Consider the following 12411-nt stretch of genomic DNA (forward strand, 5'->3'; position numbering starts at 1 on the left):
AAACCCAATTCTTCAAATCGAAAAAAAAAAAACATACTTTAAACACTCCAACCCCCCCATCCCCTACTTGAATATACTAACTCCAAGATCGCACTACAGTGGGGAAAAGGGTATATTTCCTTATCCCCACTGTAACGTGCTTCAGTGAATCATCTTTCGCAAACGTGCACTTCCGATGTAGTGCACTTTCGCTTAAGTTGGTTTGACCTTCTGTTTCTCGACAAACTGTGTTTTCGACAAACAGGAGACCCATATATATATATATATATATATATATATATATATATATATATATATATATATATATAAAATACTTAAAATGATCTAATTCTAAAACTATCAACATGAAGAATATCTAATGAAAAACATCTAAACACAAAATATTGATAGAATCTAAATACATCCAAAACCAATGTTTTTTTGCAGAGGGGAACAAGCTCCCTGAATTTCCCATGCAGGGGGTGCACATCCACATTCCCTGCTACTTAAATATACCAACTTTGACATTCTACTGCAGAGATGAAAGGGTATATAAGCTTCCCTGCTGTAACATTGTGTTTTAGAAAATACTGCATTGTGATTCTATTACTGACCAGTTTGCAACAGAATACATCAACATATGTTTTATTTTTTTGAAGCATGTGTATGACATAAATAACAAAAACTGAAGCCGCGTGATTGCTTTCTTCTTTTCATTAATTTAAAGACTTTCAAAAGATTTTTAAAAGCCTATATACATGTCCGTGTACATAGTTATGCCCAGGGTTGGACCAATCAGGCTAAGGCATTTAAAGTAGTATACTAACTTGTGCTTTTTTTCTATCTACTAAGAAACGAGCATGATCGCTAGCTTAAAATGTACCTTCTCTTCATAGCAGCTCCGTGGTCCATGTTTTGATTCAAAAGCAGAAACTAGCAGAACATCCAGTTTTTGTGCTACATATAATCCCTCATACAGCAGATTGCAGTAAGCTGATTAATATGCATAATGTGGTTATAGTATGCTGATATCTGTCATCATGACCTCACAATATTCTCCTTCCACTGAAGAAAAATAGTCTATGGTACTGACTAAGGTATCTGACTTAAAATGTATTGCTCATGTGAATGGCTAACCAATCTACTTTTCGCTTCCAACACATTATGTTTGTCATGATTAATGGAACAAGGCATGAAAAATTCCTCTTTGCTAGTAAAAATGCAAGTAGGTTAATGTGAATCTCAATATTTCCTATACTTCAAAATTCTACGTATAAAGTTTGCAAAGACATATTATTTTTTTTTAAATCTATACTTTGAGAACTGTATTAGAAATTAAATATAATATGCTTTATTGTGAACATAAAGAAGGAATTTAACTACCACCATGTTCTACTAATTTATCAAGTCAGTCAGCATATTGTTTGGATTGACCATTTTTCAGTCCTATTAGATACTTAATTCCAGTTTTAATGCAAAGATAAAGTTCAGCAGGACTTTATACTAGTATATTAACTGAAAAAACATATTTTACACATTAAAACATCTGCAACTTCTTGGCTAAATACAGCTTTCTCAGTACAGAATAACAAAAACAATGACTTACTTTAGCCAAAGAAATGCTGCTTGTTCTGTGAAAGCAGAAAAGCAGGACAGCAACACTGAATGCAATGCAGACCTTCATGTTGTCTGGTTGATTGTTGCCTTTGATTCCCCTTTTTAACTCGTTCAGTCCTGTCTCTCGCTGTATCTGTTGTTGAATATGTTACCAGATGGCTCCTGTACTATTTTTCTCCTGTGATGTTAACTGTTGTAGCTCAGATGTGATGCTTGTGCTCTAGGAATGGCTATACTTATACTTCTGTCTGTCCTGAGTCATTGACCGAAAACGATGACCCTTTCCCATAACTGACAACAGCAAACATCATTCTCTTATCACTGATTACTTATCTGAAAAAAAGGACATCTCCATGAACAAGTGGGGAGGGGGGCAGGGGAGTATCTGAAGTTTATCATCTTGACAGAGGTTTGCATAATAAAGTATATTCCCGCAGAAGTTCCAGTATGACTCAGAACTATCAAATATGTGAAAATATATCTTACTGCCTCATCTCAATGGGTCTTCTTGTTCCCCAAGTTAACTTTGACCTCAGCCAAAATTTGAGCTTGCACATAATCTGAGCTATAGGACATACTACTTTTTTCACACTAGATATACTTTGTCTTTAGGTTCTTGAACATATCTGTCCACAATATAAATATCTTATGACTAACACATTTTTTGTGAGAGTACATTTGTAAGAAAGTATGTGAAAGGGTGTTAAAAGTCAAAAGATTAATGGACCTTGTTTGCAAGTGCATGTCACACACTAATACAGAAATTAATAAGTGCTTTGGTTTATAAGCTGAAAGAAAGGCATACAAATAAGCACCAACAAACTCACACACATGCACATACATACACGCACACACGCACACACACACACACACACACACACACACACACACACACACACACACACACACACACACCTGCACACGCGCGCGCGTGTGCGTGCACACAAATGCACATACATACATAAGTGCGCACAACTGTGTGCAAATATTTAGACTCATAGACACATCAGAATATTTCATTTTTATGCCTTTACAAGATGCACTTTTTTGCATGAGCATGTTTATAAATTCTTATTTTCAAACTTTATGTAATTTTCTAATTACATACTTCATTTATATCCATATAAGTATAATAATCTTTTTATGGTTTTATGATATAAATGGCTACAATGACTATGTGACTATTTATTGAAATGATTAACCTGATAAAAATATAAACATGTAACAAGTTTTTGTACATATTACTAAGTGATCTATCAAATTGATAAAATGAAGGTAGAAAGAGCATGCCAAACGAAGAGAAATCAAATTTATTGATTTAGATGGTGCATGTATTTTGATCAACAGACGAATCAATCTGGACAAAGAAATAAAAAGTATGTTCTGAATTAGTGCTTGTCCATGGAGTTTGAAGAAGAAGATTTTAAGCTTATTCCAGTAGATGGAATTGCCCAAGATAGAGGACTTGGAATGTAATGGTGGAACTAAAATGTGCTCTGTCCTACATGCTAAACCGATCAACACAAGCCAATATTAATAAAGACAAAAAAAAATCAGGTAAAATTAGAATCATACTGAAACAAACAATTTTAAAGCATTAAAAGGCTGAATTGATTTTCAGTTAAACAGATATGATCTAAAATACTAGGTGGGGTTTATTTGTAAAAATGTGTACTTCATTCTGCTATGAAGTTTGGGAATACATGATTTAATGCTACTTTAGTGAGAGTCAGTTATTTCCCTTTTTCAGTGAGTGTACAAGGGTATGTTTATTTGTACTGCTGCCATCTTTAACAGAGGACATACTCATATATTTAACATCTGGTAAAGTACACTACATAAGGACTGTAGAGCCACACTTTACACCATCGGATTTTTCAATTGTTTGCATTTAAAAGTTAGTATAGACATTTTCACTCACTGTTGCAGTTATGCTTTGAGACAACTTTATTGAGTATATATGTAAACCATTTTTTGAATACAAGGTACATGGAGTCTTGCATCAAAAATGTAAAAATGTACTGAAACTTGAATTCCATTGTTTGCAGGTGCTTGTGATTTGAACATTTTAATTACTTTTTTCATAATTGTATAAAGCATACCTTCACAGACCAACTCTTCAAACTATTTAACCTAAGCCTACCTAGAGGTTTTGTCACTGATATTTGGTGCACAGCAGTGATAATGCTCCTACAAAATGGTGGCTCTATAACCAAACCCAGGAATTAAGCCTCATGATGTAAAACCATGGAATGTATTATAACTGACACTGTAAACTATACCATTAAATATCCTATTAGGCTTGACGTGCAGTGGCTTGGTTTTGTCTTGGGAAGATCCCACCTAATGACTCTGTGTAACTTCTCTGAACGTGTTACACAGGTTGTCGAGAGTGGTCATACTGTTCAAACAGCATATCTTGATATGGCCAAGGGGGTTGACTCTATATCCTATGCAGACATTTTAAGTAAGCAAAATACTTCAAAACTGGATCCCTATATGGTAAGATGGATAGCAGGCTGGCTAGAAAAACAGAACACACTCAATGTTTGCTTTATCAGAAAGTAGGAAGGTAACTACTGGTGTCCCCCAGGACTTGATATTAGGACCCGTCCTTTTGGCATTTACTTTTCTGACCTCTAGACCAGGAAACAGAACCTTTGGTTAACTAAGTCAAAAGATAACTGCAAACTTGAAGAATTTGTCAAGTCTTCCTTGGATAACCAAATTATTCAGCAAGAACTTACACACATAAATACTTGACGGATTGAAAATGGGCTCATATTAAATGCAAAAAAATTACAATACTGTCATATTTGGTAGATAAACTTCCTTCAGGATGCAGTACATGCCATTTCCCTGCTAGAAGATGAAAATGTAGTTAGGAACCTCGGAGGTAACTATTTGAATGGGTAGGATTTAGAGCACTGAGTTCCATAATGTGCAAACTTGAATGGCTAAAAATGTAAAGTTACATATACCAAGTCTGGGACTGCAGTTTCACAGGATGTTGTCTTTTCTCTGAAGACTGGTAATCTCTGAGTTGGAATTTATAAAGTTGTGGAGTGTGGAGGTACAGGGGGATTGGTCATTATTCACTCTTCTTCTACATTTTTGGTCTTTTATTGTTTTGATGCATCTGTACTTAGCATTATGAATGCCAACATTTCCACAGGGAGCCAACATTAGGACATGGGCTGATAATTCCCTGTCTTTTGATGATTATATGGCAATGGTAGTCAGAAAAATCTTATTACTTGGTATAGTCAATCCAGATGTAAAGATATCATTGTTCACTTATATTCAGCATTAATTAGGCCAATTATTGAGTACAATGCCCACATTTGGGATGTACCTCACTGCATATAGTAAACAACTAGACAGACTCCCAGAGGTTTCTAAGTACAGAATTTAGGAGCTTCAAGACCATGACCTATCAAGAGAAGCTGAACATACTTTACCTTCACTTAGGCTCTTATAGATTCTGGAGGGGAGATTTATGTTTTGCCTTCTGCACCATTAGAAACACAGCTGTCCTGGATCAACTGAACTTCTAAAAGCCTTGTCACTCCGTAACTACTGGAGTCAGGGACATAAATCTCCACCAATAGTAAAACACAGTAGAGAAACAGATTCATTATAAAGTGCCTCATTCACATCTGGAGCAAACTCCATCTGCAGGTTAAGCACTGGAAACATCATCCTTCATATGATAACTGAATGATTAAATCAATAAATATACATTTACCCAGGGAATGACTGGCCTTGCCCTCCTGGAGAAAGGGATTAGGGCCTGAGGGAGAGTACTGGCAAGGCAAATATGGTAACAAGAGTCATTTGCCTTAAAATTCATATGAAATCTATGAGTTTTAAATGGCATGAAGTGCAAACAAAATGTATAAACTACACTATAATGCAATTCAGGAAGCTCATAATTCTGCCTGTAACAGTTAAATGATCAGATATATGGAATATTCTGGATATATACATGAAAATGTTTCCATTTTGTGCTTAAAGTGAATTATTTTTAATAAACAACATGCACAACATATTTATTTATTTCATTTATTAATCTGACATTTGTTAACTGGGATAGTCCGACTGAGCAAAAGCCCTTTTTCAGTAGAGGCCCAGGGAGAAAAGCTGCACAGTAAAACAATTAATTACATCACAATATCTAGTAAGGTACAATACTAGAATACATAAAAACTATGTGCAGGCATATCAGCTATAAGACAATAATACACAGATCTCAATGTCTAGCAGGAAACTATATGCAGATTTTACAGAAGTAACACAGTATTGCACACATAAATTTTACTATGATTTTTGGTCTAACCAGAGGTTCAAGGAGAGATATTAAAAAGTATTTGTTAGACAGTGAGCAGGGAAGAAATCCTGTTAGTAGAAAGTTAATTAGGAGAGGAAGGAGCTAATAGAATTGAATATAAGCGTGTATGTAAGGTTTGATGGCAGGTAGGGTAGGGGGAATGGGAATATAGGAGAGTTAAGTAAACAGTAAGAGGAAGAAAACATACAAGTAGTGAGAAGGTTAGGTAAGAAGTATAATGGAAAAGTATACAGGGAGAGCTGGGCTAAGAAAAAGCAGATACAATGAAATGTAAGAGAATTTATAGAGGCATGGTAAGAAGAGAGTGACGGCAGGAATACAGAAGAGGGAAGACAGTTCAAGTAGGACTCGACTTCAACTTATTTTTAGGTTCCCAGAGTATGCCCAAGGACAATAACTGCAGTCCTCCAAACTGTGAGAATATGTGTGGTTACAGGCATGCCTATGTAATACAAAAGAAAGGCCCAACTTTCTATTTCTATTCTTTCCCTCAAGCATTCCTAGTAAACTGTGTGGATGGTGGTAGCTTTCTCAGGGTCATTGTAAAAGTTGTCTGTAACTTGTAAGAGCAGCTGGATGGACAAGGGAATATATACTGACTCCACAAGTGCTGTATCTCAGTGTATTCCCTTTTCTTCAAGGTGCAGTGAACTTGGGGTTAATATGTGTGTGTGTGTGTGTGTGTGTGTGTGTGTGTGTGTGTGTGTGTGTGTGTGTGTGTGTGTGTGTGTGTAAGTACCATGGATGTAGGGTGCATCCCTTCATACTGGGGAGTGCAAGGGGCATCCCCTGCAAGAGATTATTTAAATGTTTAACAGCAACTTATGAGTTTACTGTTACTTGTGATAAACCACACTTAATTTTTTATTGTTTTTGGGACTTGGATTATTGAGCTTTGAAATTCCAATAGGGGACCCTATATCTTTGTTCTCAGGGAAAAAGAAGTGAAAAGTAAACAGATATTCTTATCAGTTGTAAGAATCATGCTTTTCAAGCATTATAGAATATTTTGAAATGACTAAATTAAACAATGAACCAATAAATTAACAATTCTACACCTTTTTATATGAGCTAAAAACTGACTAGTTGATTTTTAGTCATTATTTTTGCATGCTGTGGATTTGTATTTGTCAAGGCTCATTTGCAAGAACATTAAAATTAGCCAAAGCAGAAATAAAAGGAACAGTAACTGCCAGGAAATTGTATGGCTTGGTGAAGTACACAACTTATTTTGTAAGCTAAATATTACAACATAGTAGGAACAGTTAAAAATAATGGAAAAAGGCTGCAACTCAGCAACTACTATTTTCAGAACAGCTGAGTGACATAATATTAATATTATACAAACTGACATCTTTTTTTTTTTTTTTGCTGTAGATGTTAAGTGTATGTTTGTGCCAAACGTCCGCAATCTTAACAAGAATGATCATTAACTCTATTTGTCAAGTAGTATAAGCGGTTACAAAATCCAGATGACAGAATCTGGTTACAGAAGGGTTCTTAGAAAAAGCAGTCCAGTTTAAATAAAGACATTGTGAAAGAGTATTTCTTCCATCAGTATATGGAAAAGACCAATCATCTGCTCTCTGAAAAGTTTTACAAGTTTTTGCTTGACTATAATAATATGAAATATGCCTGAGATCACAAAAGTTTGCTCCAAATGTAAAAACTGTTTTAAAAATATAGTTTTGCAGAATAAATCTCACGTTTTACCAGTATTGTTTTTGCATATGAATCAAGGCTTATAGACAATAAATTTAGGCTATTGAGCTTTCTGATTCTCAGTGAATATTTGGTGGTTATTTTTACTTTACCTAATTGTTGACCAGGTAAGCCAGCTGGACAAATTGCCTCTTTTCAGGGATGACACAGGAGCAATATCTGGTTAAGTGCTTTGTGCAAAGTCACACAGTCGGCAAGAGCATTTGAACGGAAACCTGGAGCACAGGAAGAGTAGCCCATTAACAGCTCAGAGCATTAGCTCTCTGTACTAACCACAAGAGCACTACTACATCTTTATTTAAAGCTGTCAAAAGATAATGCTTTTAGAACAACAGAAATCTCATCAAAACTAGGAGACGTCACAGAAACACTGAGTCTGTTTTTATTTATTTATTTTTGAAAACCACGGTGGTACGACGGTAGCATTGTTACCTCACAGCAAGAGGTTCTCCCATTCAATTCTCGGCTTGGCTTGGGAGTGCCTTCTGTGTGGAGCCTGCATGTCCTCCCTGCGGTTGGGTAGCGTTTTGAAAGACATGCGTGAGTAAATGGGCATGCCTTCGTTGAAGGTTGGGCATCGAGCTGGCACCTTGGCATTTCGTAAAAATCTACTGCTGATCATTAGCAGACCGGAGTTCCGCTGTGGTGACCCCCTTACCGGGAAAAGCCGAAAGACATACAACAACATTTTTTGAATAATGACGCATCAAATCAAGGCATATAACTGACTGAGAGAGAGAGAGAGACGAATACAGTACACCAGCACAGAAAAAGGACATTTAACTATTCTCCTTGAGTGACTGCACTTAAAAAAACAATCAGACTACTTAAGAGTACTTTATAATAATAAAATAAAATCTGATGACCAAGATTTCTGTGTTGTCAAGAAGACCAATCAAAATTGAAAAGTCTGCACAAGATTTGTTCAGGTCCTTCCTTACTAATGAGACAAGATTCAAAGTTACCATTCTTATGCTCTTCCTGAAATTAATGTTTGGATCTTTTCTTTATATTTGTCTTTCTACCCACCTGACTGCAGAACTGGATATGACATACCATGGAATGGCTACATTTATAACAAAATCAGTGTAGCAGAGGCATAACTGTGTAGACCTAAGCAGCCTGCCTGGCTTGAATTCCACGGCAGACCTTAGCAGATGTTCCTAACCCTTCAACGTTATGTTCTCTATCACACATTTAGCCTATGCATTCCTTTCTCACTGAAATGGCATGGTCCTCCAAGGGAGCTTGAGTTTAATGGGGTCAGTTTACATAAAAGCTGTTGAGTGGCACACACAGGTATTGTCATAAATCATTTTGCTATTACCTTCCAGCTATTTGGTATATTTTTCCAGAAGCCATTATGATGGAAGACAGGCGATCAAAATTAAAATTGAGTTAATCTGGGCTTTCCTATTACTCATTGTGTGTAAACTGAATGAAGTAACAAGTGGTCAAGTTCAAAATCTGTTGATGTTGTAGTGTACTGGCTCACCTTCAGTTTCGTGCAGGAGTGGGCATGACCGGGGTGATTGATGAGCAAACCAGAATATGAAATGAAGCATGATTGGCATGCCATGCATATTAGCCACTGACATCAGGCATACAATGACTGTAGATGAGCAGCTGTGATTACTGAATGTAGCTAAGCAGCTCTGACTACTGAATGCTCCGATGCACTTGTTTAATAAGTTTTTTAAGTTGCTGAGTTCTTTGCTTAGAGTTGTGGCATGTGTTCGTTTTAGGAGTACTAACTTTGTCTAACTTCTGAGTGAAACAGACAAGATAAGTGGACCATTTAACATTGCCCAAGGACACAACAACCCTTTCTAGCAATTCCTGAATAAAATAGTGGGAGGTGGTATCATCAGGGTAGTTGATCGGCAAGCATACAGACTTTTCACACCAGTGAAAGCTTTATGTTTCACTGTTTTATGATTTTAGTGTAAGCATTTATCAGAAATTCCCATTTAGTTAACTTCTGTATTATATGTGTTGCGAGAAGGGTGATGATTCATATTTACTCAGTGCACATGGTTTTAATTGACCAGTTGAAGTCCAGAAAGACTTTCATAGAAGAAAAGTAGAATTTAAAAAGCTTTAGTTGTTCTTGTGCCATCCTTTCTAAAACCTGGGATACAGTATATAGAAGATATGTGTGAGTCATCCACCTTTTGTGAGAACAAGAGTCAGCAGTTAATTGAATCATAGTACTCTCTCCCCCAAAAAATGGATATTCGAATGTCAATATTTGTCAATGTTTGCACACTACTGTGACAAGCACAACACCAGAATGGGTATTACCTTACACAATGTGACCGTCACTTATAAATTTATTTACTCATTCAGAAATATTCTGTTTTCAGAACTGTTGGAAATGCAGCATAACAGATATAGAATGAATATTCATTCGGGTTCGGGCCACATCATAATGAATATTCATTATTAGTGACTGACGTAAACAGATTTGGGCGATGCTTGCTACTGCACATCTGGTGAGCCAGTACACTACAACATCGCCCAAAATCTCAAGTTGCTCTCTCACTGAAAATCACTGTTGGTATAGGCTCTAAGAGTGAACTGGCAAAGATTTATTTTTTCTATGCGGTCCAGTTTTCTATGTGGATGGATAACTGTGGATATGGTATATATAAGTAAGAGAATAGCGTTAAAGTCTTCTGTATGGGAATGCAGTAGGTCAAAACTTTTTGTTAACTGTCTTGGTGAGATGAAGCTTTTAATGGTTGTTTCTATCCAGTTAAACCTTCAGGCTGTAACTTGGTAAGACACTGGTGAAGTGTTAAGATTAGCTTATTTCTATCCCATGCATTATTCTTTTATTCTGCATTCTTGGGATGAAGTTTCAGATTGACATGTCTGCATTATCAGGTGGTTTCCATGTAATTCTCATTAACATTTTCTATTGGAGCACTATTTTCCAACCCATACGATTCATATCTCTCCTCCTCCCTTTTCTAATTTTTTGCTTTCCCTTATATCCTTCTTCCCCACGCCTTCTACATGGAACACACACGCTTGTGCAGACATGCATGTACAAGTAGAGGAAGCATATACATACAAACACATACTCACACATCTCTGCTCTTTCCCTTAAAGTATTACAGATGACAGCTGTGAAAATTCTGGTGACGGTTATAATATCTGTTGAAGTGATCACTGTTTTTGTGTGGCTGCAATAACGACCCTATTCCATACCATTTTCTTTTAACACCTAGCTGTAAGTCAGTTTTTAGTATTCCTGACCTGGTTATGTCTTTATTATACAAGTAGTTGTCATCATTGTGGTAAACTATATAACGTAATCTAAATCTCATTCCCTTCATCATGCCCCACTTTATGGAATTAATAAACTAGATGAATTCATCCATGTATTATTAGTGAAAACAGTTTACTGCATCAATCTACTGTAATGTTTCATTTTGTTGTTGTATAGTGATGGCTGTCAAGGTCATAAATACATTACCATTCTTCAGTGATAGATTGTTGGTAATTATTAACTTTTCCTTCTGTAATTTGTTAATTTCCTCCTTATTCATGGCACTGATGATCTATGCCAGTCATTTTCAGGATAATGGTGGAGGCTTCTATTACTGCTACTCAAAACCATATAGTATACTGTTGACCTGTTCTGATTGTTGTGCATGTTGTGCGGTAATGGAGGTTATTGTTTTCATAGGACTACTCTTTATCGTGATATTTTGATAATTGCTAGATTACTGTTACTGAATTAAGTCTGCTCTCATTTTAACAAGAGAGTCTGTCAAATGTTGTCTTTAACCTGCATTTACTCTACATAGTTCAACAAATGCAGTTTGGTTATGGTTTATTGGTGTTCAGTGTCTGTTTACCACAGAGCAATTCTCATTAACATCCACCAAAAATGGGAATGACCGAGCAGGACAAACCAACCATCAAAGTATAAATACATTATGCATTTCACTAATCCCAAATAAGGCTCACAACACAACACTTAGCACAAGTGAAATTGATGAGAAACTAGAGAAAACACAGATGAGGTAGAATTCAAGGAGAAAATGAAAAGAAAGTACTCAACTGGCAACAGGAATAGGCCACAGCGAAGACTGACTTAAAAAGTTACCCTGTCATGAAGACATTATCTGATCTCCAAATTTATTACAGGAGTGAGTTATACAGTCTAGGTCAAAAGAGGAGGTTCATTAGTGCCTGGAACAAATGGAAGGGGTGAGGGGCATTCCAGAGGTAGGAACTTCAGCATATATTTGATGACAGTGGTTTCAAGAGTGATAATGGTACCACATGATCAGACTTTAGGTAACTTTAATTAATTATAAGATATGGAAAAAAACAATTCCATTCTGTATAAGAGGAACACATTTACTAGACTCATCCATGAGATGCAGCAGAAGAATCTCTTTCAACTACCTTCTCACAAACTTTAAAACTAGCCATATCCATCATTTGGATATTCTGTAAGCTTAATTGTAATTTCCTAACCTAGCAGCAAGAAATCTGTAGGCAGACATAATCTATCAAGGTTGCCAAAAGTAGCAATGGTAGCAGCAGCTTTTAGAACATAAAGAGCATCCAGAAGGGATACAGGCCTCAGTTTGCTGAAACTGAACTCTTAGCGCCATTAGGAAGAAACAGTATTGTGGCTGAATTTGTGGAATTTGTACATGTACAAAACTTGTGTTAAAACATTTAATTTCTCAAGAAATTAAATAAGAGAAAGTAATTTG

At 36.1% G+C, this 12411-nt stretch overlaps 1 protein-coding gene across 1 annotated transcript in view; it reads right to left on the bottom strand.

The window, feature by feature from the left end:
* Window positions 1–1814, bottom strand: part of LOC122809184 (hepcidin antimicrobial peptide) — an 8099-nt gene extending 6285 nt beyond the window's left edge. Inside the window, exon 1 of the mRNA XM_044080488.1 lies at window positions 1586–1814. Coding sequence (XP_043936423.1) covers window positions 1586–1663 — 78 coding nt within the window. The 5' untranslated portion in view covers window positions 1664–1814. The remainder of the gene's footprint in view (window positions 1–1585) is intronic.
* Between the last annotated feature and the right edge of the window lie 10597 nt (window positions 1815–12411).

The sequence above is a fragment of the Protopterus annectens genome, chromosome 8.part0 (genome assembly GCF_019279795.1).
Source record: "Protopterus annectens isolate FY-2018-M chromosome 8.part0, PAN1.0, whole genome shotgun sequence".
Taxonomy (NCBI): domain Eukaryota; kingdom Metazoa; phylum Chordata; order Ceratodontiformes; family Protopteridae; genus Protopterus; species Protopterus annectens.